This window comes from Salmo trutta, chromosome 29, assembly GCF_901001165.1.
Source record: "Salmo trutta chromosome 29, fSalTru1.1, whole genome shotgun sequence".
NCBI lineage: Eukaryota > Metazoa > Chordata > Actinopteri > Salmoniformes > Salmonidae > Salmo > Salmo trutta.
In genome coordinates, this window is record NC_042985.1 from 8452081 (window position 1) to 8475469 (window position 23389).

Consider the following 23389-nt stretch of genomic DNA (forward strand, 5'->3'; position numbering starts at 1 on the left):
AGGCTGTAACGTAACAAAATGTGGAAAAAGTCAAGGTCTGAATACTTTCCGAATGCGATGTATTGGTGAATTATATTATTCATGCATTGAACTGCATCCATCTATTCTCCCAACAATGCCTTACTGTATGTCATGGAATTTTGAGTGAAATAGAACCTATTTTTAAAACCTCTTATTAAGTTGGTTTTGTAGCATGCTCTGGGAATTTTATATTTTGTATTGATATTATGATTGTCTGTTTGTTTCATATCTGCAAAGTAGTTAAAGTGGAACTGACATTGTTTTAAGGCCCCAATTAAATCATCTACAGATAAAGAAAAACTGCACTGCAGGTTCACTCAGAATGAACAAGCTGTTCATCTCATGGAATTTATGGAAGGTAATCGACAACCATTCCTGTCCTTATAATTAAAACTAGCTTAAACAATCCGAATGAATCTGCAATGTGCTTTTTCCTATTATGTGCAATTGATTTGGAACCTAATTTAGTTTAAGAAAAAAAAGGGGGGGAAAGAAAGAAAAATGTTAAATGAAGATGCTTTTGTCTTTCCAGTCATTTTAAAAGTGCGCGCTCTTCCTTCTCTGTTCCAGCACCCAGCCATAAGGGTTCATGTCCAGTTGGAGCATGTTCATGATCCATGGGTCTCCCTGGGCCCCCTTGATGAACTCCTCCAGGGTGATGTGACCTGTATGGGCCATCACAACAGAAAGGTTGTCCAGAAAACAAGGCAGACAGACAGACTGGAAGTTTCTGTGCAGGCCTACAGCACACCTGGACAAGCAGACCAGGGCCACGTTCAGTAGGAAAACGTTGTGGAACATTGCAGATAAACATGTAATGAATAGAGCTGACATGACTACATGTAGAAGAAAACAAGAGGGATTTCAAAACATATCTGTTTGTTCCACAATATTGGGCTCTGCTGAATTTGCCCCCAATACTGCACATAATGTAAACATTCAGACTGAGTATGCACCTACCGTCATTGTCCACATCCACAGTCTTCAGTATTCTTTCACACACTTCATTCACCGACAGCTGCATACCCTCCTGCTCTCTTTTGGACGTCGTCTTTAATCGATATATACTCTAGGGGGGAAATTAAGAAGGAACAGTGTGTAACCAATACATACAGTCTATGGTTATAAATTATTTGGGCCAAGATCATTCACAAAGTAAGAGGGCCTAAAAACCTTTACTATTGTTAGGCCTAACTTACATCAATAGCACCTGTTTGCAGGTGTGCATTCACACTTAATGTTTTTACACATCAAAGTTGTTTTAGATTTGTAATTTAAACCACACCTCATGCCAAAAGTAGCCTACACACACACATACACACACACAGAATTGGCTCATCAGAATTGTTAAAAGTTAGCCATCTGAACAGAAAGTTTTAACTGATCAACTGATTGTCTGCTACGGCTTATTTATCATCACTGTAGAAGACTCTCTCATAAGACCCTTGGATAATTTAATCACTAGACACCGTAGTGACCTTGTGGAATCCTCGGGCGACCTTCACTGGGTGCTTACATCAATAATAGCTCGCAGTTCTGTCCTATCTACATAGCCGTTGCCGTCCTTGTCGTATACTTTAAATGACCAGCGTAATTTGTGCTCCAAGTCCCCCCGGAAAACCAGATTCAAGGCTGCCACAAACTCCAGAAAATCAATGGTGTTATCCTGAAAAGACATAGACAAATTGAAAACAATACTTTTTTTCCCCAAACTTTGAAAAACGGTGCCTGTGTTCATTTGCAAGGATATAGAAAACTATAAACTCACAAACATACAGCATACAATAGGCTATCTCACCCCATTCTTGTCAAAAGCTCGAAACATGCTCTCCGCATACTCAGAGACTTCCCCAGTTGGGTCGACGCCAAAAAAACGCTTGAACTCGTGGATAAATAAAACACCGCTCGGGCACTCCGTCACAAACTTTTTGTACATGTCCTGGAGCGCCTTGACATCGATCTCCGGGTCATTCTGCTCCGTGTGGTGCGTCTGTCCCATGTTGGCGGGCAGGTGGTTGGGGGAGCGCTGTCCTCTGTTCTGAAACTCCTTGGTGCTGAGTCTCTGCAGTAGGCCTACTAAAAGAGGTCATTAACAAACAGGAGGGGCTCCCGAGTTGGTGTCAGTAATTAGGAAGGACTCGATCATGAAAGCACTTGAACTGATAAGAGGTTGGACACAGAGGCTTCACTAATGTTCCAGTCAGGTGACTTGGAGCAGCTTTAGAACAGGAATTATGTCAGACAGGTTTCCCCAGGCCCCAAGGGTTGTTAATTGATAAAAACGTATGGTACCCTAGCCTATAGTCCCTGTATATACCCTCATGTCAGCTTGTCCTGAACATTATTCAAGGTAATGCCGACCTAGACACTCTCTCCTCAATTCAAATGATCATACAACTCCCCAAATGCTTTAATTAATCTGAAATGGAATTCATTAAAACAAATAAAACTCAATCTAGTACCCATGATAGACTGAAAATACTATTTAATGAGGCTGTACCACCCCATCTCATTCTTTCTACTGATTCTATTTATAAGCTGTCAAGACTGTCATGACAGCACAGCAATTGAATCAATAGAAAACACAAAGCCCCTCAGACCAAGCTAATTTGTCTGGTAAAGTCCCTCAGTATGTGATTCTCATCCTGTGGTTAATTCTTCACAGTCTTTCACTGTGGAACCATGGAGCTGCTGATCAACCAATCACTATGAAGGAATCGTCCATAGCCAATGGTCCATGGCTTATGCCAGAGGACATTCATTACTGCCATGTAAGCATTTCACATCGAAAGCAATTGTCCTTAAAGGGGTTCCCAGCTTGATGCCCGCAAATCTTCTCAGAACAGACCATCTTAACATAACAGAGAAGTCAATTAGGTGAGTGAATGCCAGGCCTTTCACAACCCGCCAGGGTCATTTTCATTGGGCACCAAAGGGAACAAAACAGATTGAAACAGGGAGGGACTGCCTGAACTTGTCCAATAAGAAAAGCTTTTTTTCATTTTCTGTTGTAAAACACTTTGCTACGTCAACTACAGTATGCCCTAATGAATACAACCTAGGCCAGCCATAGAACAACAATGTTGATAGTCATTTACATCCGGTGGGCACACACACATTTTGAAGTTGTTTTCTGGAATTTGTATTTGTATTTATTATGGAGCCCCATTAGCTGCTGTCAAGACAATGTAATGTGTCTGAATGCTGAAACAGTCAGGTAGGCTAGATACCCAAGCTAGGGACCTCATATGCTATACAAAACATTCTGACATTGATTTGACTGTAAATTGCACAACATGTCGTAATCCACGTCAAAGCTGTAACGTAGGGCCTTTTCACCTTGAACTGAGATGCACTTACTGGGCCATGGCCAGATTGAGCTCCATGTCTGTCCTTATTCCTTAAACAGTCTCAATGTTGTTTTTCTTGGACTGGATGTCTCCCCGGGTGAAGCTAAGAGGCTCTCGGCCAAGCTAGATTTGTAGATGGAAGACTGGTATATCAAGCTCCCTAATGGGATTGTGGCGCTGCAAGGCTAATGCATCAGGCTATGCTACACTGAGCTAAAGAAAATATAAAGCAAACCTGGGTCCTATTCATTAGGGCACACTGTAGCAAAACGAGCTCATATAGTACCTCCCAGTTTCAAACAGTTTTTTTCAGTTTCGTGCCTAGTGAATCCGACCCTGTATATTTTCCAGTGGGTCAGTCCATAATAAGGGAAGCCTATAAAAGCACCTCCCACTGGGCAAAAACTTTTTGCATTAAAGTTGTTCGCATGTAATTTCAACCAAAAATTGTAATCTGATGACGTTGAAAGAATGTGGGAAACTAATTAGATTTGCAAAAAGGTGTCAACGTAAGGCAACTTCAGATTTTTTTCACCCAACATTTTTATTACCTAGTTGGCTAGGGGATTCAAACCAGCGGCCTTTTCGGTTACTAGCCCAACACTCTTAACCGCTAGGCTATATTCAAAGGTTGTTTGTTATCCATTTTATAATTGGTACAATACCGTTCATTTCACAGTGGCAGGCTGGCAGGAATCTATATTGGAATAATGAGGTAAGGTGTGGATAAAGTAAGCCATTAGTCCAAATCTCATTAAAGTATATCTAAGGCATATTCATTAGTAAAATTACTTTAATTTACTGTGGAATTTCAAAGTCATACCCCCTAAACCACATTTTGCCTATTCATTCTCTATGACTACCTCTGAACATAGTTGGCAAAACAACACAAACAGATCTGGGACCAGGCTACCATTTCACCTCAAAGGCACAGCGTAGTAGCCTAAAAGTAAAAAGTTGCGTGAAAAAAACAAAAGAAAATAAATGAAAGTCCTTATGTGGATGACTTTTTGCAAATCCAATCAGATTTCTATGTAGATTCAACATTATCACATAAAATGTTTGTTGAACTGTTTGTGCCCAGTTTGTGCCCAGCGGGATAGCGTTCAGGTCCCTGGCACAAATAGGTTGAGAAACTCTGACCTTGCCTGCTGTGTCCTTGTCCTTACTAACTCTTATTTGACCAAGATTGTTTGTGTGTATGTATTAATATGTAGGCTACGTGTGCTTTTTTGTAAAAAAAAAAAAAAATTGAAATACTTCTTTGTTTATAAATCAAAAATCAAATCAAACTTTATTTGGCATGAAATGCTTACTTACATGGTAAGATCTACACTTGTTGTATTTGGTGCATGTGACAAAGTTTGATTTGATTTTTGATTTAAAAACAACAGAGTAAAAACAAAATGTTGGGGGGGGTTATGATCGGGTTAACAATGTCTTCGTAAACAAACAATGTATAGCTTCAGAATATGGCAAAAGCTGTCATGTTGCTCTCATTGACTGTCAGCCCTTGTATCCATTACTCTACATTTGAAATCTGTTACACTTACAGTATACAGTCCCATCCCCCAGTTTAAGTATCGGGGTTGCCGCTGGGCTGAAGCAAAATCCCAAACTGCCCCTTTAAGTCTAGATTGGCAGTGCGTACAAGATGCTGCTGTACAGTAAGCCTAGATTCTTGACATTTGAAAACAGAAATGTACCCATGTGAAATGATGCAGAGCCTGTGTGCCATCAGGGAAATTTCAAAGGTGCATTGGAGGAAGTTCAGTGCGCAGTGGGCAAGACGCTTTCACAGCACTAGAATGAATCCCAGCCAAATAGTTTGGGCCAACCCCTCAGATTCTAAACCATTGTTCTGTAATATCAATTACCTCGCTCTTGAATGTGCATTTACATCACCAGTAATCCAGTAAGGTTGGGCAAAGGTACAGGACGGCATGCAGGCTCAGGGTCAGGGCAGGCAGATAAGGTCAACACCGGGAAAACTAGAAAACAGGAACAATCAAGAGACATGAACGGAGGGGAAAACACTGGTAGGCTTGTAGAAACAAAACGAACTGGCAACAGACCAACAAAGTACACAGGTATAAATACACAGGGGATAATGGGGAAGATGGGTGACACCTGGAGGGGGGTGGAGACAATCACAAAGACAGGTGAAACAGATCAGGGTGTGACAGTACCCCCCCTAGGGCGCATACCTGGTTGCATACCTGGTTGACCGGGGTGTCAGCATTGGAAATCCGAGATGAGGCCTGGGTCCAGGATGTCCCTGGCGGGGACAGGAGACAAAGGGCTGTGAGCCATGGGTTTAACTCTGGATACATGAAAGGTGGGATGTATGCAAACGGTACGGGGAAACAGAAGACGAACAGCAGAGGGGCTAATAATTTTGGAGATGGGAAACGGGCCGATAAACCGGGGGGAGAGTTTGCGGGATTCCACCCGGAGGGGCAGATCCTGGTTGGATAGCCATACCTTCTGCCCGAGATGATACCAGGGAGCCGGGGTCCGATGGCGATCCGCTTGTCATCAATACCTGCAGGTGGTCTTGAGGAGGGCTGACCGGGCTCTCCTCCAGGTATGATGACAGCGGCGGGAAAACATCTGGGCAGAAGGTATGCCGACCTCTTCTTCCTACTCGGGGAAGAGCGGGAGCTGATACCCCAGGGAACACTCCAAGGGCGATAGGCCCGTGGCAGAGCAGAGAAGGGTGTTGCGGGTGTATTCCACCCAGACAAGCTGCTGGCTCCAGGTGGTGGGGTTGACGGAGACCAGGCAGCGCAGAGTAGTCTCGAGGTCTTGGTTGGCACCCCCGACTGGCCTTTGGACTGGGTGTGGAACCCAGAGGACAGGCTGGCCGATGACCCAATGAGGGTGCAGAAGGCCTTCCAGAACTGAGGACCTCAGTAGGAGATCATATCCACGTGGGCAGTCCAGGGATCCGGAAGACGTCCTGCACCATGAGCTGGGCCATCTTCTTGGCCAAGGGTAGTTTGGGAAGAAGAATGAAGTGGGCGGCTTTGGAAAACCGGTCGACCACAGTCAGGATGGCAGTGTTGCCCTCAGATGGGGGGAGACCTGTGACACAATCCAGGAATATGTGGGACCAGGGATGGTGAGGGACAGGCAGTGGTTAACCTGTTAGGGTATAGGGGGCAGTATTGAGAATTTTTGAAAAAATATGTGCCCATTTTTAAATGCCTCCTACACCTACCCAGTAACTACAATATGCATATACTTATTATATATGGATAGAAAACACCCTAAAGTTTCAAAAACTGTTTGAATGGTGTCTGTGAGTATAACAGAACTCATTTGGCAGGCAAAACCCTGAGACAGATTCTGACAGGAAGTGGATACCTGATGTGTTGAATTGACTTTGAGCCTATGCCATTGAAAAACAAAGGGGGTGAGGTATATTCTGGCACTTCCTATTGCTTCCACAAGATGTCCCCAGCCTTTACAAAGTGTTTTGAGTGTTCTACAGTGAGATCTGACCGAATAAGAGCCATGGAACGTGATGGTCCATCATTCACCCTGGCGCGCGATTTGATGGTGGGTACTCTCATTCCGAAACGTTTTAAAAGAAAACCCAATGGTCCGCCTTGAATTTTATTCATGTTCTGGTTAAAAAAGGCCCTAATGATTTATGCGATACAACGTTTGACATGTTTGAACGAACGGAAATATATTTTTTCCGTTCTTGAAGTGAAGTGAAGTCCGGCTGGCTTAGATCATGCGCTACAACACGGAGGTTTTTCGACATAAATGATGAGCTTTTTTGAACAAAACTACATTCGTTATGGACCTGGGACTCTTTGGAAGTGACATCTGATGAAGAGAATCAAAGGTAATGGATTATTTATATAGTATTTTCGATTTTAGATTCCTCCAACATGGCGGTTAGTCTGTGTCGCGATGCGTATTTTTCTGGCGCAGTGCTCAGATTATTGCAAAGTGTGATTTCCCAGTAAGGTTAATTTAAAATCTGACAAGTCCATTGCGTTCAAGAGATGTAAATCTATAATTCTTTGAATGACAATATAATATTTTAGCAATGTTTTCTAATATTAATTAATTATTTTGTCGTCATGACTTGACTGCCGGTATTGGAGGGAAACGATTTCCTGAACATCAACGCCATAGTAAAACACTGTTTTTAGATATAAATATGAACTTGATAGAACTAAAAATGCATGCATTGTCTAACAAAATGTCCTAGGAGTGTCATCTGATGGAGATTGTAAAAGGTTAGTGCATAATTTTAGCTGATTGTATGGTTTTGGTGACGCATGTCTTTGAATCGACAATGCATTGCACACAGCTATTGTCAATGTACTCTCCTAACATAACCTAACTTTATGCTTTCCCCGTAAAACCTTTTTGAAATCGGTAAACGTGGTTAGATTAAGAAGATGTTTATCTTTCAAAGGCTGTAAGTTAGTTGTATGTTTGAGAAATTTGAATTTGTACATTTATTTGGTTTCAAATTTGCCGCTCTTGAAATGCACCTGCAGTTGATAGGGTGCGCCACGGGGGGAACGCTAACGTCCCAGGTAGCCTCAAGAAGTTAAATAAGACCAGCCGGAGCTTGCCGAGGAGTCTTGTTCTGAGCACAGACCGTGCAAGCGGCGACAAATGCTGCGACATCTGGAACCATAGTAGGCCGCCAAAAGCATTGTCGCACAAAGGCCAGGGTCCAACTGGAGCCCGGGTGGCAGGCAAGCCTGGAGGAATGGGCCCACTCCAGGTCCGCGGAGTGGACAGTGTTGTGGAAAATATTGAATAAAATACTTCTCAGATACCGGAGTTTGTGAATTCAAAAATACTTTATTACAGAGAGTAACAAAGCTGAGCAATTACATGGAAGAACCAACTCTTCTTTCTTAGTACTTGGCAATTATACAGTCTTATCCTTACATAACGTCATCACTCCACTTTACGAATCTTGTTGTCTTACAAAGTTTCCATTCTCTTATTGGCTCAGACATTGGGGCATAGATTCTATTGGTGGAGTGACATGCATACTCCTACTGTTGCCTATCACTGATTAGCTAATGTTCCTATCCAAAGGTCTTCACAAGTTCAGGCCGATGTTGTCTATGTATGATTTACATGGACCAGACCAGACACGTCTTGTTGGTTTACCTTGCCTAATCCACACAGATTTTGCTTACGTTCTTTTACATGTCCAATGGTCAATTCGATGTTGATCCAGCTTTGTACACTCACATGGGCTTCAGCCTTCATTCTGCTTACACATGTCTAATATTTAAACTTATATCGATAATCCTTTCTACTTCAAAGAGAACAGTATATTTACTAAGAATCACCAGATGACTGGAAAATCCTCCCACATAATCCCCCCTATGGGACATAGTTCCAAAAAACATAATTTCCCAGCATAAATGAGAACCAGAGCACCTTCTGTAATGTTATTGACGCAATCTACCTCTTATTCATTTTAACAATCTTAGCTTGAGTTACTCATTCACACTGGTTGAGTCAGGTTATCTCAGTTGAATACAAGAAAAATAGTAAACAATAAAATCAATAAACTAAACCCTTATGTCATTCTCAATATGATACCTAAACATATTGCCCTTCCTCACAGACACCTCTCTAACAACTATTTTTGACATAAATGAAAATCCTGTTAGAGATTGAGGGCAAACTCTATGTCACATACATGTCTAGGTGAAAAGATATTCAGAAGGTCTAACATCATTTATCATTCAGCAACTGTTACATTGAGTACATGGTTATACTTTGTTATACTATGTGTATACATTTTGGCTGGCCCCACTGAGCCCACTTATACCAGCCATTTGTTATTGCTTTTCAACATTTTTGGTCAATTTTTGATTCTGGGGTAGTTTCTTCATTGTGGCTACACCAGTTGGTAACAGATGTCCAGATTTTCTGCATCAACCCACTTTCTTGTGATTTTGCCATTGTCTTAGTTGGCGTACTAGTGGATGTGGGAGGTGAGTTTACATTTTCTTCTAGGTTTGTTGCTGTTGCTGTCAAGGCCATTCTACCGTTCTTCATCTGTCCTGGTTTTCACTCTGTTAGAAAGACCATGTGAGGGCAGAAAAGTCGATGGTAAGAAAGTCTCCTTCCCATTCTCCTGTCGTTGTTTCTCCGTCCCCTCGGACAGCGCCTCTGTCAGGGGTATCTGCCAGAGTAGATATGTCATCAGGAGCAACAGGCATGTCACTCCTCCCCATCCCTGGACTCTCTGGATATTCAGACAAGAGCATTTGTTGGCTGTTAGAAGATGCTCCTTGATCCGCCTCTCCTTCGGCTTCTTCCTGGCTCCTGCCTGGCGCATCGACATCTTGGCTCCTACCTGGTGCACTGACCTCCTCTGCTCCCGTTCCCTCCGGACACCCGCCTGGTTTATTATCATCCTCATGGCTTGGTGGTCACCTCCTTCTCCCCGCCGGGACTCTGGTGCAGTGGTTTAGATGGTACCAGATGTTGCTTCCTTTCACCTGGACGACTGTTGGTGTCGCTAAGACCACTCTGTAGGGACCCTCTCGCCTTGGCTTGTTCCACTTCCTCTGGAACACTCAGATGTAGTCCTGGTCCCCTGGGATTACCGGACGTGGAACCTCTGGTCCTAGTTCATGATGTTTCCATGAGGTTTTCAAACTCAGAGACTTATGGCCTCTGTTCTATGATTACACCATGCACCATCTTATTTCCATCTCTCATCACACAACAAAATGCCATTCCAGCTGATACTGGTGACTTCCTTCACTTCAGCTGAGCTGCTTTTAGTTTCTCCACTTTCTCCTTCTGATTCCTAAGAGAGTGATAGCATAAGACTTGCAAAGCAATGAAAAACACAAAACATAACAGTATTAACAATATGGTAAGTTAACCAATAAAGCAAGTAGATCCTAGATTAACCCATCTGCATGTATGTCTATAGTGGAATCTAGTCTCTCTCTCTTTAGCTCCGCTTCCTCTGTCATAGTGTTTTCACCTGAGGATATACACACTGCAACACATGGGTTATTTCCTGACAACATAATTTGTGACATTTGAATAACCATATCCCCTGTACTCCCATCAGTCTCCCAGTTACCAGTTACCAATCCATGTGGCATGAGTCCTCATAAACTGATATCCCAACAATGCTACTAAAGTATTTCAACCGTATAATATAGCTATGTTTCTCTGTATTTTATACTCCTCTACCCCAGTATATACTTTATACTCCTTGTTTAACACTTGTTTAATCATTCCTCTGTATGCAATGATAGCTATTCAACATACTATTTTGTCAATCTCCTATCTTTACACAGTTCCATTAATCATTTACATTCCCCTTTCCTAGTAAGGACTAGATGCACCCCTCTTACCAAACCACACTCAATTGATATCACTGGAAGATTGCGCAATCCCCCTCACTCAGGACAGGCAACATCCACACACACTCTTACACACTACGTCTTTCCTAAAACGACCTGCAGTTTTAGCCTAACACGATACACTTCCACAACACAGGGAGACTTTACTCATTCAGGCTTTAATTCACATTCATTCAGGCTGTTATTCACATTCACTCACCCATACTACATTTTACCTAAAATGACCTGCAGCTTCTAGCCTAGCCTGGTGCACTTCCTCATACAGGGAGAGGATATTATGCAGGATTTTCAACATTTTTCAATGGTTCAACATGTCACGGAGAACATCATTTACCAGAGCCTGGAACACAGCAGGGGCGTCATTGGATTGAGGTCATTGGATTTTCCAATGGTTTTCTATGGGATTCCCTTATTAATAGGAACCTGGTTGCAGTTCCTATGGCTTCCCCTAGATGTCAACAGTCTTTAGAAATTGTTCAATGTTTTTCTTTTGAGAAATGAAGAAGTAGTCCTATTCATTGTAAGTGTTACTCCAGGTGGACTCTACTGTTTTGGTGCGCGTGAACTGGAGCGAGCTTCACGTTGTTTTTCTCTGGTATTAGAAACAGTTTATTCCGTCTTAAATTTTATCGATTATTTACGTTTTAGGGTACCTGAGGTTGGATTAGGAACGTTGTTTGAAATGTTTGGACCAAGTTTACAGGTAACTTATTAGATACTTTGAAGGCATGTTGGGCGAGTTGAAACCGGTGTATTTCTGAATCAAACGCGCCAAATAAATGGATATTTTTGGGACATAAAGAAGGACATTATCGAACAAAAGGACCATTTGTGATGTTTCTGGGACATTTTGGAGTGCCAACAGAAGATCTTCAAAGGTAAGGCATTAATTATATCGCTATTTCTGACTTTTGTGGCGCACCTGCCTGGTTGAAATATGATTTTCATGTGTTTGTATGCGGGTGCTGTCCTCAGATAATCTCATGGTTTGCTCTTGCCGTAAAGCCTTTTTGAAATCTGACACAGCGGCTGGATTAACAAGAAGTTAAGCTTTATTTTAATGTATAACACATATATTTTCAAGAATGTTAAATATTTGAATTTAGTATTTTTGAATTTCGCGCTCTGCAATTTCACCGGATGTTGGCCAGGTGGGACGCTACCGTCCCACCTGCCCATAAGAAGTTAACAGTAATGTCATTGAGTCCCCAGTAGTCAATGCACGGTCTTGTCCTTTTTCTCCACGAAGAAGAACCCTGCGCAGGCGAATAAATCCTGCAGCCAGGGAGTCCCCAATGTAGGTCTTCATAGCCTTGGTCTCCGGTCCCGACAGAGTACAGACATCCCCGGGGCAGTGTGGTGCTAGGGAGAAGGTCAATCCCGCAATCATAGGGTCAGTGCGGCGCAAGCAAAGTGGCCCGGGCCTTGCTGAACAACTCCTGGAGGTTCTGGTACTCTGCGGGGATGGCGGAGAGATCCGGGGCACCTTCCGAGCCCCCAGGAAAACATCCCGGGCAGGTTGCGCTGACTTCAGACAATGGGCGTGGCAGAATGGACTCCAGCCCATGACATAGACCAGTTGATGAGGTGACTGTGTCGCTGGAGCCAGGAGAATCCCAAAACCACTGAATCTGAGGAGACTTGATGAGCAGAAATTAAATAGTCTCGCTGTGATTCCCTGACACCCGTAGGTTGAGGGGAGTGGTATTATGAGTGACCCGCCCAATAGAGCGCCCGTCCAGCGCTCTAACATCCATTTGAATGGAGAAGTGCTGAGTGGGGATGTTCAGCTCGGAAGTGACTCGGCTGTTGTCGAGATAATGGGGAAGATGGGCGACACCTGGAGGGAGCCAGGAGAATCCCAAAACCACTGAATCTGAGGAGACTTGATGAGCAGAAATTAAATAGTCTCGCTGTGATTCCCTGACACCCGTAGGTTGAGGGGAGTGGTATTATGAGTGACCCGCCCAATAGAGCGCCCGTCCAGCGCTCTAACATCCATTTGAATGGAGAGGTGCTGAGTGGGGATGTTCAGCTCGGAAGTGTCTCGGCTGTTGTCGAGATAATGGGGAAGATGGGCGACACCTGGAGGGGGGTGGAAACATTCACAAAGACAGGTGAAACAGATCATGGTGTGACAGTTGTTCATCATTGCTAGACATGTTCAAGTCTTACCATAGATTTTCAAGCCGATTTAAATCAAAACTGTTACTAGGCCACTCAGGAAGATGTAATGTTTAGTGGTAGATTTGGCCTTGTGTTTCAGGTTTTTGTTATGCTGAAAGGTGAATTAGTCCCCCCAGTGTCTGTTGGAAAGCAGACTGAACCAGGTTTTCCTCTAGGACTTTGCATGTGCTTAGCTGTACTCCATTTCTTTCAACAACAAAAAAACTCACTAGTCCTTGCCAATGACAATGACATGATGCAGCCACCACCATGCTTGAAAATATGAAGTGTTACTCAGTGATATGTTGTGTTGGATTTTTGTTGTGTTGGATTTTCCCTAAACATAACATAACGCTTTGTATACAGGACAAAAAGTTAATTTCTTTGACATATTTTTTTCAGTATTACTTAAGTGCAAACTTCTTGCAAACAGGATGCATATTTTGTGAGCACTTCAGAAACAACCAACAAAAAAGTACTTCATATATTTAATTCTTATCTTGTCATTTAAAGTAATGTCACAACAATCTTGGCCAGCCATCAGTGTTTCTGAGTCATGTTGCAGAGTGGAGGATCAAGATTTTTGTAAGAATAGATTGCTATAATTCTCATCAGCATGCGCTGTAACAATCTGTCACTCTCCTTGATGGGGGGGTTAAACCATGGGAGCTGTTTGCAATGGAGGTGTTAAGGAATTTACCTGCAAAAACACAGCTCCGTTCAGCTAAACCTGCTACTAGTTTTTTACAGGTTACGTACCGAGGTTTCAAACTGGGTTTTTAGTGGTAAATGTACTTTTCTTTTTACCTCCTACCCCTCTCAAATATACAAAAAAGGTGGACCTTGATCCAACACCTGCCGTTTATTCAAACCAACCTTGTAACTGCATGTGCCTTACGCACATGGGCGAGTCAGTGCCGCATTAATTTTTGCCCCCCAAATAAGTTATCCTGCAAACCTATGCCATGGTGGCATATTAGAAATTCCCTCTTTCTTTTATTGTGCTCATCATTAATGCAATGTTTGGTGACCTTATCAATGAACGAGCAGGCTGATTTCTTCCACTCCTGTCGATAAATAAAATGTTTGTCGTAAGGAGTGGACCAAAATGCAGTGGGTATATTGATCATTTTCTTATTTATTGAAGGAAAAAACACTTAAACAAAACAAACGACAAAAACAGTCCCGTAAGGTGCACAGACTATACAGGAAACAACCACCCACAAACACAAGTGAAAACGAACACACTTAAATATGGCTTCCAATTAGAGACAACGACAACCAGCTGCCTCTAATTGGAGGTCATTGAAAAACACAACATAGAATTAGAAAAGCTAGATAAACACATAGAAATAGAAAATATAGAACATAAACCAAAAACCCCGAAACACACAAAACAAACACCCCCTGCCACGCCCTGACCAAACTACAATGACAATTAACCCCTTTTACTGGTCAGGACATGACAATGTTATTAATAGGCATACCAATGTTTGAGCTACTTAATATATGAGTGATGTGTCAAAACACCTGGGTCAAATTGACAGAAAAGTGGTTTTAATGGTTGATGCAGCATGATCATGTTGATGTGGTATAGTAAAGTAACATTAGTACAATGTTGACTCAACCAATGTTTGCAAGCAAGATGGAAAGTCCAGAATACATAAATAGCTTTTATATATTCCTGATTAAACAGATATGTATGAAAATACCCTTAAAAAAAAAGGTGACATTCTGTACTGTCGCCTCGTATTGATAATTTGATCTCAAATCCAAAATGCTGGAGTACAGAGCTTAATGTACAATTTTAGCTTCAGTGGTTAAGGTAAGGGTTAAAACAAAACAAATATTACAAATCACTTTCCTTAACACTGGGATTGAACCTGCAATCCTCTGACCTGTAGATCCCTGTTGTAGCCCATCATCAACCCCATCCCAAACGTCCTAGCTCCTCGTGAACCTAGTAGACATATAGGCTCTCGCATTGCCCCTAGTAGATGGTAGGAAATTGCCATGGAAATAAAATTCCACCACATGCCATAATTTCACCATTTCAAATATGCCTAAATTCGCCATTATCCACTAGAGTTTGGCCTGGATACGTTATGTTACGAATGGAATAGTCATCATACAATATCATACGAATTGGAGGACTTATATTATCATATGTCTTGCTCTGAGGCCAGGCTGCTTGCTGTGTTAGCATTTGTGGCTAACTATAGCAGCTTGCAGGTTATGTGTAGTAACGTAGCAGGTTAGGTGACCTAATGTAGCAGGTTAGATTAACTAACATAGCAGGTTAGGCTACTATGGTTAAGGTTAGGGTTAGGGGAAGGGTTAGCTAACATGCTAAGTAGTTGCAAAACACTTGTGGTTAGCTAAAGTTGCTAACTTGCTAAAATTCTAAAGTTGTCCTCGACACAATTCAAACATGCATGTTGAAACTGCTGATTGGCCCTTTAATTAACCAGACCATTCGTACATATCATATGTTTTGGAGGTACACAAAAAAACGTAATATCCTTTGTATGTCTCTGAGGCTAGCCAGTAGTTTTTTTTTACTGACACAAATGACAAAAGAAAATAAATATGCCACTTACAAACATAAATTAATCACACCCTTTTGTTTGCAAGGACCAGCTCCTTTAAAGTATAGATACAAATAGGGCAGGTTTACCCGGAAACAGATTAGGCATAGTCCTGTACTAAAAAGCAATTTAAATGGACATGCTTCTTAATCCAGGAATAAACGTAATCTGTGTCCTGGAAACCCACCCATAGGCTTTCAGATAGAACACATAAACTAAACATTTCTGTAGGTAAATTACAATTTTTTATTGTTTATGTTAGTCATACCCAGTGAAAATCTGCATTTTTCAACTTCATATGCATCATCTTTAGCATCACGCCAACATATATGAAAATAGTGAGTTTCAATGTTTTGCTGTTAAAAAGATAAAGGAAGATAAGTGTTTCCAATGACATCATCAATGTGCATCGTGTCATTTTGACCAATTGTTAGTAGGCATTACCTACTAATTGTCTACTAATTGGCTGGTGATGTCATTGGAAACACTTATCTTTCTCAATATGTTTTACTACAAAACATAGAAATGTGCCATTTTCACATATGTTGACGTTGGGGTGTTGCTGAAGATTTTTGACATTTCCCTATAAGTGTAAAAACAGATCAGAACTTTGATTACATTTACATCATTTAGCAGATGCTCTCATCCAGAGCAACTTACAGTAGTGAATACATACATTTCATGCATTTTTTTGTACTGGCCCCCCGGGGGAATCAAACCCAAAACCCTGGCGTTGCACACACCATGCTCTACCAACTGAGCCACATGGAAGACATTGACCTACACTCACCTCCATATATATGTACAGTATTTGGACAGTGAAGCAATGAAAAAGAATTGTGGCTTTACACTCCAGCATTTTGCAATTGATAGCTTTTATATATTCTTGATAAAACATATATGTATGAAAATACCCTTAAAAAAGGTGACATTCTGTACTGTCGCCTCGCCTCGTATTCATAATTTAATCTCAAATCCAAAATGCTCGAGTACAGAGTCTGAGTATCAGTATTTTTAGCTAACACTCCACTGCACATTTGACAAATCACAGGAGTAGCAAGGAGTGGAATGTATGGCTGAACAGAGACGGCAACTGGGCTAACTTTACGTGTCAAGTCCTCCCATTTGAGGAAGTCATAAGTATTTGGACAAATTAACTTAAAGTGTATTAAAGTAGTCAAAAGTTTAGTATTTGGTCCCATATTCCTTTCACTCAATGACTACATCAATCTTTTGACTCTACACACTTATTGAATGCATTTGCAGTGTGTTTGGGGTTATATTTTACCCAATATGAACTGAATGATGAATAATGCATTGTGTCATTTTGGAGTCACTTTTATTGTAAGTAGGAATAGAAGATATTTCGGGAACACTTTTACATTAATGTGGATTTTACCATGATTATGGATAACCATACATTCATTGTGAATAATGATGAGTGTGAAAGTTACAGAGGCACAAAGATCATACCCCCCAAATAAATGATATTATTGGTAATGGTGGAAGGTGAAAGGTTTTGTTGTAGCCTCTGTAATCTTATCACTCATCATTATTCATGATTCATTCATGATTTTTTTAAATCATGACATTATCAGGATTCATTTTGAAGTGTTCAGAAACATCTGATCTACTCCAGTCATCATTTACCATTCAGTTCCTATTGGGTAAAACATAAACCAAAACACACACAAATGCATCCAACGAGTTTGTAGACACAGGTGGGATGTGGTCATTACATGCTAAGAATATGGGACCAAACTGTACACTTTTGAGTACTTTAATTACACTATAAATGAATTTGTCCAAATACTTATGACTTTTTCAAATGGGAGGACTAGATACATCAAGTGGTTTCATTTCTAAACTGCAAATCCAATCCATCACTATTTACTTTAGTCACAGATGGCAACAATATGTTCAGTTTCTGTGAACTCTTTGACTATAGCTGTGAATGTATTCAGGCGCACAAGTGTAACCGATGTGAAATGGCTAGCTAGATAGCGGTGGTGCGCGCTAATAGCGTTTCTATCGGTGACGTCACTAGCTCTGAGACCTGAATTAGTAGTTCCCCTTGTGGCTTTTGTGGCGCGATGGGTAACGATGCTTCGTGGGGTGTCAAGTTGTTGATGTGTGCAAGGGTGCCTGGTTCGAGCCCGGGTTGGTGCGAAGCACTGAGGCTGGAATTCATAGTGCTTTCAAGACAATTGGGACCTCGGAGTAAAACAAGATAAAGTCATGACCTCAATTATCTTCAGCTCGGAAAGTTGGAGGTCTAGAAAGATACCAGAGTTTCCGACTTAGATGTCCGTTCAAAATGATTTTTCCCAGTCGGAGCTTGTTTTTTTTCCAAGTTCCCAGTTGTCTGAACACACGGAAGTCTGAAGTTGGAAAGTTCCAAGTTGTTTTGAAAGAGGCATCAATCCAACCTGTCACCATAGCAATGTGTATGCAGTGTCTTCTCTACAAACTACTGCCTGAATCTTGACGTCCTCAAGAGGGCCGCCAATGAATTTCCAATATTTAAATGTTTTATTTAACCTTTATTTTATCAGTCATACTGAGACCAAGGTCTTTTTTACAGATGAGCCCTGAATTACATAAATTACAAAAAATACACACATTAAAATACAAATACGAAATGCAAGCAGAAATAAAAGCATGGTCATAAAAACAAACAAATTCATCAGCAATAAGGTCCTCAATCAGCTTTCTGAATTGCCATAGAGGCACCAAAACATCAAATATCAGAACATTTTGAAGATTGTTACACAAATAAGGTGAAAGAAAAGTCAAAGCTGATTTACCTAACTCAGTAGAGACCAAAGGAATTTCCAGTTAGCCATCTCTGAGACCGGGTATGGTAACCTACATTTCTAAAGTTTAGTAATGATGTTAGGTACAGTGGGACTTTTTGCAAAAGGGCTTTATCAACCTACGTGGCATCAAAGAGGGCCAAGCAACTTTCTGGTAGAGAATGCAGTGATTAGTAAATTGTCGCCCGTAAACAATAAACAAAGTGCAGTGCGCTATGATAAACTGCATATAACGGCTTTAATAAAGTGGCAGCTGCATTCATATAGACTAAAGAGGATGTCGCCATAGTCTAGGACCAATATGAACATCGACTGAATAATCTGCTTTTTACTATTTAGTGAGAGGCAGGACCTATTTCTATAAAAGGCCGTTTTTATTCTGAGTTTCTTAACTAACTCATCAATATGCTTTTTAAAAGACAGCTTTTCATCTATCCAGATGCCAAGATATTTGTAAGCAGTGACACGATCAATGTATTTCAATGCAGACTTGCTATTGTTTCCTATCGCCACCACTTCATAACATAATTTTGATTAAAACCAAAATGCTCTCTGTACACGACTGAACTACAGTTGTCTCCTGGTGTGTTGAGTGGTGGTCTACTGTTCCCGGATATCAAAGGTCAAATATCTCCAACCTATGACTTCTGAGGAGAGCTGTCCTTACATGGGACACTAAAAGTGGAATCGGGACCATGGGAATGATATCTATGGAAAGACATACTGTCTACTTTGTTTAACTGTGGGAGAAAGTTTATCACTTTAAAATAAATGTTGGGGGGGAGAAAGTGTATCACTTTAAAATAAATGTAATGAATAAGCATGAATAAACTGTCAGTATTGTAAGTACAACAATGAGTATGAAACATGTATTAGCGTTAGGCTACATGGGAACTGTCTTGAAACTGTCTGAAAAGTCTTGAGTCAAGTATTCAACCCCTTTGTTATTGCGAGCCTAAATAAGTTCAGGAGTAAAAATGTGCTTAACAAGTCACATAAGTTGCATGGACTTACTCTGTGTGCAATAATCAGTCTGATATTTAAAAAAAATCCACTGATCAACAAAAAATACCACACCATTTTAAAGTGAAAGGAAAATCTAGAAATGTATTAACAAATGTATGATTGTATTGGACATCAGTTTATTCTGGATCAGTAATCATTGGTTGCATCGTTTTGTAAAAAAAATGTTTATTGTATTTTCATTTCTCAAAATAACAAAAATGGCATTACATGCATGTTCAACAAATATAAACCTACAAATCAAGCAAGACTTGAGACATGAGATCCGCATAAAACGATCATGATCCATTAACCGGTGAGTCTTCATCCATATCATCATCCTCAGACTCATCTTCCTCAGACTCTTGATCTTTACCCTCCTCCCTCTCTTCTTCCTCCTCCACGTCTTCCTTTTCTACCTCCTCCACCTTTCCCTGTACATCCTCCACCTTTCCCTGTACCTCCTCCACCTTTCCCTGTACCTCCTCCACCTTTCCCTGTACCTCCACTACATCCTCTTCCATCTCCTCCACTCCATTTCCTTCCTCTGTCTGTATCTCTCGTTCCATATGCACAACCCCGTTCTCCTCCTCTTCCTCTTCCACCTCCACCATTTCCGGGGGGACTGCAACACAAGAGAAATAAAGACCGGAAACAGTCAAAGAACCATATATGCAAACCCCTCTGCCCCATAATGCTGTTTACTTTGTCCATCGATGGCTCATTTAAATACTCAGACAACGCAGGACATGACAGACACACAGTACATGCCTTGGACATGTCGTATGAGAAGATGTAGTCGCCTGTACACACCTTGTCTGACCTCCCGTCCGGGGATCTGACCAGCCTGCAGCATCCCCTTCAACCTCTCCACCTCGGCCAGAGACGAGGCGTTAGCTATTGCATTCTGGGTAGGGCACAGAACAAATGTATTAGTTCATACATGCATACATACATACATACATGCATGCATACAGAACCATTACATTAGATAGGCATTTTGGTTTTGATGAACACTCTTTTTGAAAGGACCATTAGAGTAGATTGCCAGTCCCGTTACATTAATTTGTTTAGCAGACCATAAATTGACCATTAAAATTGTGAAAATTACATTAGGTCAGTGGAATAGTGGTATAGAAAATGAGCTGTCCACGCCATAGCGTGTCACTGTCTGAAAACAATGACGTAGGTCTAATCCATGTGTTGCAATGAGTTTGAACACACAATCTGTGGAATGAAAGCAAGCCAAAAGGAACAAACTACACAGCGAGTGTACATTTTCTGGCGCTAAATACAATGTTAATAAATTATGAAGTGCCTTGATCGCTTCCACGTCAGCAGGAGACGGTCCCATCTTCTTCTTCTCAGGCTGCTGCACGGCAGCTCCGGGGGTGAACCTGAGAACGCACAGCAGCAGAGTTAGAGAGAACATGGAGGGGATGGGTGCTTCTCTAGCCTCTCAACCAGTGTAGTATCTTTTCTTATTGAGTCAAATAAACTGATACGACAGGAAATGCCATTGAGACGGCGCTCCTAAGAAACACTGTTGCATGGGGGGTGTTTACAGTAGTTGGGGCAACACATATTTAGATACTCCAGTTGCTACGCAACACCCCATCTACAAGAGTGATCGGTGGTGCAGATAGTCCGATTCTAGAGTGTTCCGGTGATTGTCCAACACCCCCACCAGCCAGTGTCCAGTGATTCTAAGGAGCTGCCGTCCGACGGGGACTTTCATCTTACGTTTTGGTCCGCTTGGCAATATCCTTTGCAAGCTGAGCACCTCGTTTGCCCTTGAACATTTTCTCCGCCTCCTGACGCTCCTATGGTAATACATCACAGTTAAAGTGAGAGCTTTTTCAATCAGACAACGACACCTTCACGAGAAGGACGGACAGACGTTTGGGAGAAACATACAAATACAGCACTCTCTTAGCATGTCTAGGAAGACAGAGCTCTCCTCCTATACATTTCCTTCTATTCTGCATGCTGCTTTATCATTGCACTGCAAAGATGAATAACTAGGGCCTTTGTAGGCCAAGTCCAACGGTATGTGACTGTTTGCACTGACTAAAGGCCTACATCATTACAAAAAACACCGTTGTTTCATACAACCTGACCTGTGTTATAGACGACCACCCTTTGGACCTGGTAATGACAACGCTTTTCTATAAAGCTACAACTCTTAGTTTCTGAACGATGGCATGCACTTACCTTTAACTTGACCTTCTGGAAGTCAAGCACGTGAATCTGGGGAATTTTGTTGATGACATAGAGCCTGTAGTGCTTCTTGTTGGTCACTGGATTCCTTAGGAGGCTGAGATGTCACGAAAGCAGAGATTACGATATTGACTCACAAAACACAGGATTTAGGTGCACAAATATAGCAACTCATCTTGTCCTGCAATTTACAGTGAAATTGATAGCAACCTAAAGGATGAATCTGACTTAACTAGGTGTTGTAGTAGAGGTAAGTATTTATCATGAGATACCTGAGAAGGGTCAATGTCTTCACTGAGGCTAGCGGATCCAAATCACCCTGGAGGTAAAAGCACATTTAAAAACATGCCAACACATTAAAAACAAATCGATGGTTCAACAGCTGTGACTGAACACAGGAGCACACTCATGTCACAAATATTGCTAAATAACAGCACAGGTCATATTTTTCCAATCAACAACATGCATTGGTAAAATGCTCCCAATCAGTAATTATTTAAAAAGATCTGATCAGATAAGGCCTTGACCCATTCACTAATGGGATGTGTGATAACTCACCAATTCCTGGATGTTGTTGCTTGTGAGGATCAGCTCCCTCATACTCGGCAGTGCCTGTTCAAGGTTTTCACCAACACGACTGTGGGAGCACACAAAACACAGTGATAGCTAGCTAGTTAGGAGGCTAACCTTAAAACGAAATCTAGCAATCCTAGACAACACAATTGTTGCGAAAGTTACCATATTCTGTTGTTGTTCATGAGCAACGTTTTGAGCCTCTTGAGTAAAGGGAAGCCGTCCAGTTTTCTGATTTCATTGTCAGAGAAATCGATGGTATCAAACTGGTCAAGTGTAGCCCCAAGGTTTTCAAGTACAGGAATTTTGTAACCTAAATGAGAGCAGAGCATACCAGCATAAGGTTAGCCGGATAGTTTTGGTGATGTAGCTAGCAGTTAGCAATCACTATCCATCAGTTATTACAGTGCGAAGGCCTAGCCAAACAGAGTTAGCTTTACTAGCTAGCTAGCATGAAATGCGCAGGTTTATTTACCTCGCAGATCCAGCTCCCTGTCGCGCACCGGGTTTGTGTACTGAGCAGCCTGCTCAATTAGCTCTGCCGATAATTTTACCATATCGACGGCTAACTGGGGGGGGGGGGAAATGTTTATAAGCGGGTTTCTTGATTTAAAAAAAAATCCAGTCCTTACAATGTTTTTTCAACACGCTGCCGCCCGGAAGTAACACTACTCCCACAATGCAACTCGGTGTAAACTAATAACCGGTCAAATTTCATCGAGAGCGCTCTAGCGCTGAGAACTAGAGGTTCAATCAGTGCGTCTGATGATGCCTGATTATCATTCAAAGATAACTGTCAGGAGCTCACGAGGGTGACTATGTATTTGTCTAGAAGCTGCCCAGAACCTTATTCACTTGGTAAAGGTTTCACCAGACCAAGATAGCTGCACACCTCTATTGCCCCTTCTTTTTCAGTCAGTGCTATCTTGAGATGTCCCTACCCTAAACCCTAACCTTAACCCCTACCCTTACCTTAAACATTTAAAAGGTCATCTTCAATGGGGCAGGGATGTCCCAAGGATCCCGGACCCTTCTTCTTGTAACTTTCTGGCGGACTAGATGCTTTCCGGCTTAATGCTGCCATCCACTGGTCAGTTTAGGTATTATCCAATTGGTATTATCAGAGAGGAAGAGGCGATATGATAATTGAGATTGCACGGTCAAACTTCATCTCTTCATTTGGTTGAATATTAGTAGATGCTCTTATCCAGAGCAACTTACAGTAATTAGTACCTACATTTTCATATTGCTTCCTGCTGGCT

General features: G+C 41.6%; 2 protein-coding genes across 4 annotated transcripts; both read right to left on the minus strand.

The window, feature by feature from the left end:
* Nucleotides 1-203: 203 nt before the first annotated feature.
* On the minus strand, nucleotides 204-6511 carry LOC115166854 (guanylyl cyclase-activating protein 2). 3 transcript variants are annotated; one of them, XM_029720741.1, is made up of 7 exons: nucleotides 5856-6511; nucleotides 5579-5649; nucleotides 5249-5362; nucleotides 1820-2097; nucleotides 1538-1687; nucleotides 982-1090; nucleotides 204-686 (listed from the first exon to the last, which is right to left on the minus strand). In XM_029720741.1, the coding sequence occupies exons 3-7, from the start codon at nucleotides 5265-5267 to the stop codon at nucleotides 559-561; spliced, it is 684 nt and encodes a 227-aa protein (XP_029576601.1). In that variant the 5' UTR covers nucleotides 5268-5362; nucleotides 5579-5649; nucleotides 5856-6511; the 3' UTR covers nucleotides 204-558. The 3 variants fall into 3 exon arrangements, with proteins under 3 accessions (XP_029576601.1, XP_029576600.1, XP_029576599.1); XM_029720740.1 differs by having other exon boundaries at nucleotides 5591-6511; XM_029720739.1 differs by having other exon boundaries at nucleotides 5579-6511.
* A 12995-nt stretch (nucleotides 6512-19506) lies between these two features.
* Nucleotides 19507-22798, minus strand: LOC115166855 (U2 small nuclear ribonucleoprotein A'). The gene is made up of 9 exons (XM_029720742.1): nucleotides 22603-22798; nucleotides 22293-22440; nucleotides 22113-22191; nucleotides 21827-21873; nucleotides 21549-21651; nucleotides 21078-21157; nucleotides 20653-20731; nucleotides 20148-20241; nucleotides 19507-19959 (listed from the first exon to the last, which is right to left on the minus strand). The coding sequence occupies exons 1-9, from the start codon at nucleotides 22682-22684 to the stop codon at nucleotides 19634-19636; spliced, it is 1038 nt and encodes a 345-aa protein (XP_029576602.1). The 5' UTR covers nucleotides 22685-22798; the 3' UTR covers nucleotides 19507-19633.
* Between the last annotated feature and the right edge of the window lie 591 nt (nucleotides 22799-23389).

Coding starts and splice junctions, on each gene's coding strand:
- LOC115166854 (XM_029720741.1), bottom strand. Junction 1,091..1,537: donor AACTGCGAGCTATTATTGAT/GTAAGCACCCAG, acceptor TTTCCCCCCTAG/AGTATATATCGATTAAAGAC. Junction 687..981: donor TGTGGATGTGGACAATGACG/GTAGGTGCATAC, acceptor TGGCCCATACAG/GTCACATCACCCTGGAGGAG.
- LOC115166855 (XM_029720742.1), bottom strand. CDS start 22,684: ATGGTAAAATTATCGGCAGAGCTAATTGAGCAGGCTGCTCAGTACACA. Junction 22,192..22,292: donor ATGAACAACAACAGAATATG/GTAACTTTCGCA, acceptor GTGCTCCCACAG/TCGTGTTGGTGAAAACCTTG. Junction 19,960..20,147: donor CGGACGGGAGGTCAGACAAG/GTGTGTACAGGC, acceptor CTTGTGTTGCAG/TCCCCCCGGAAATGGTGGAG.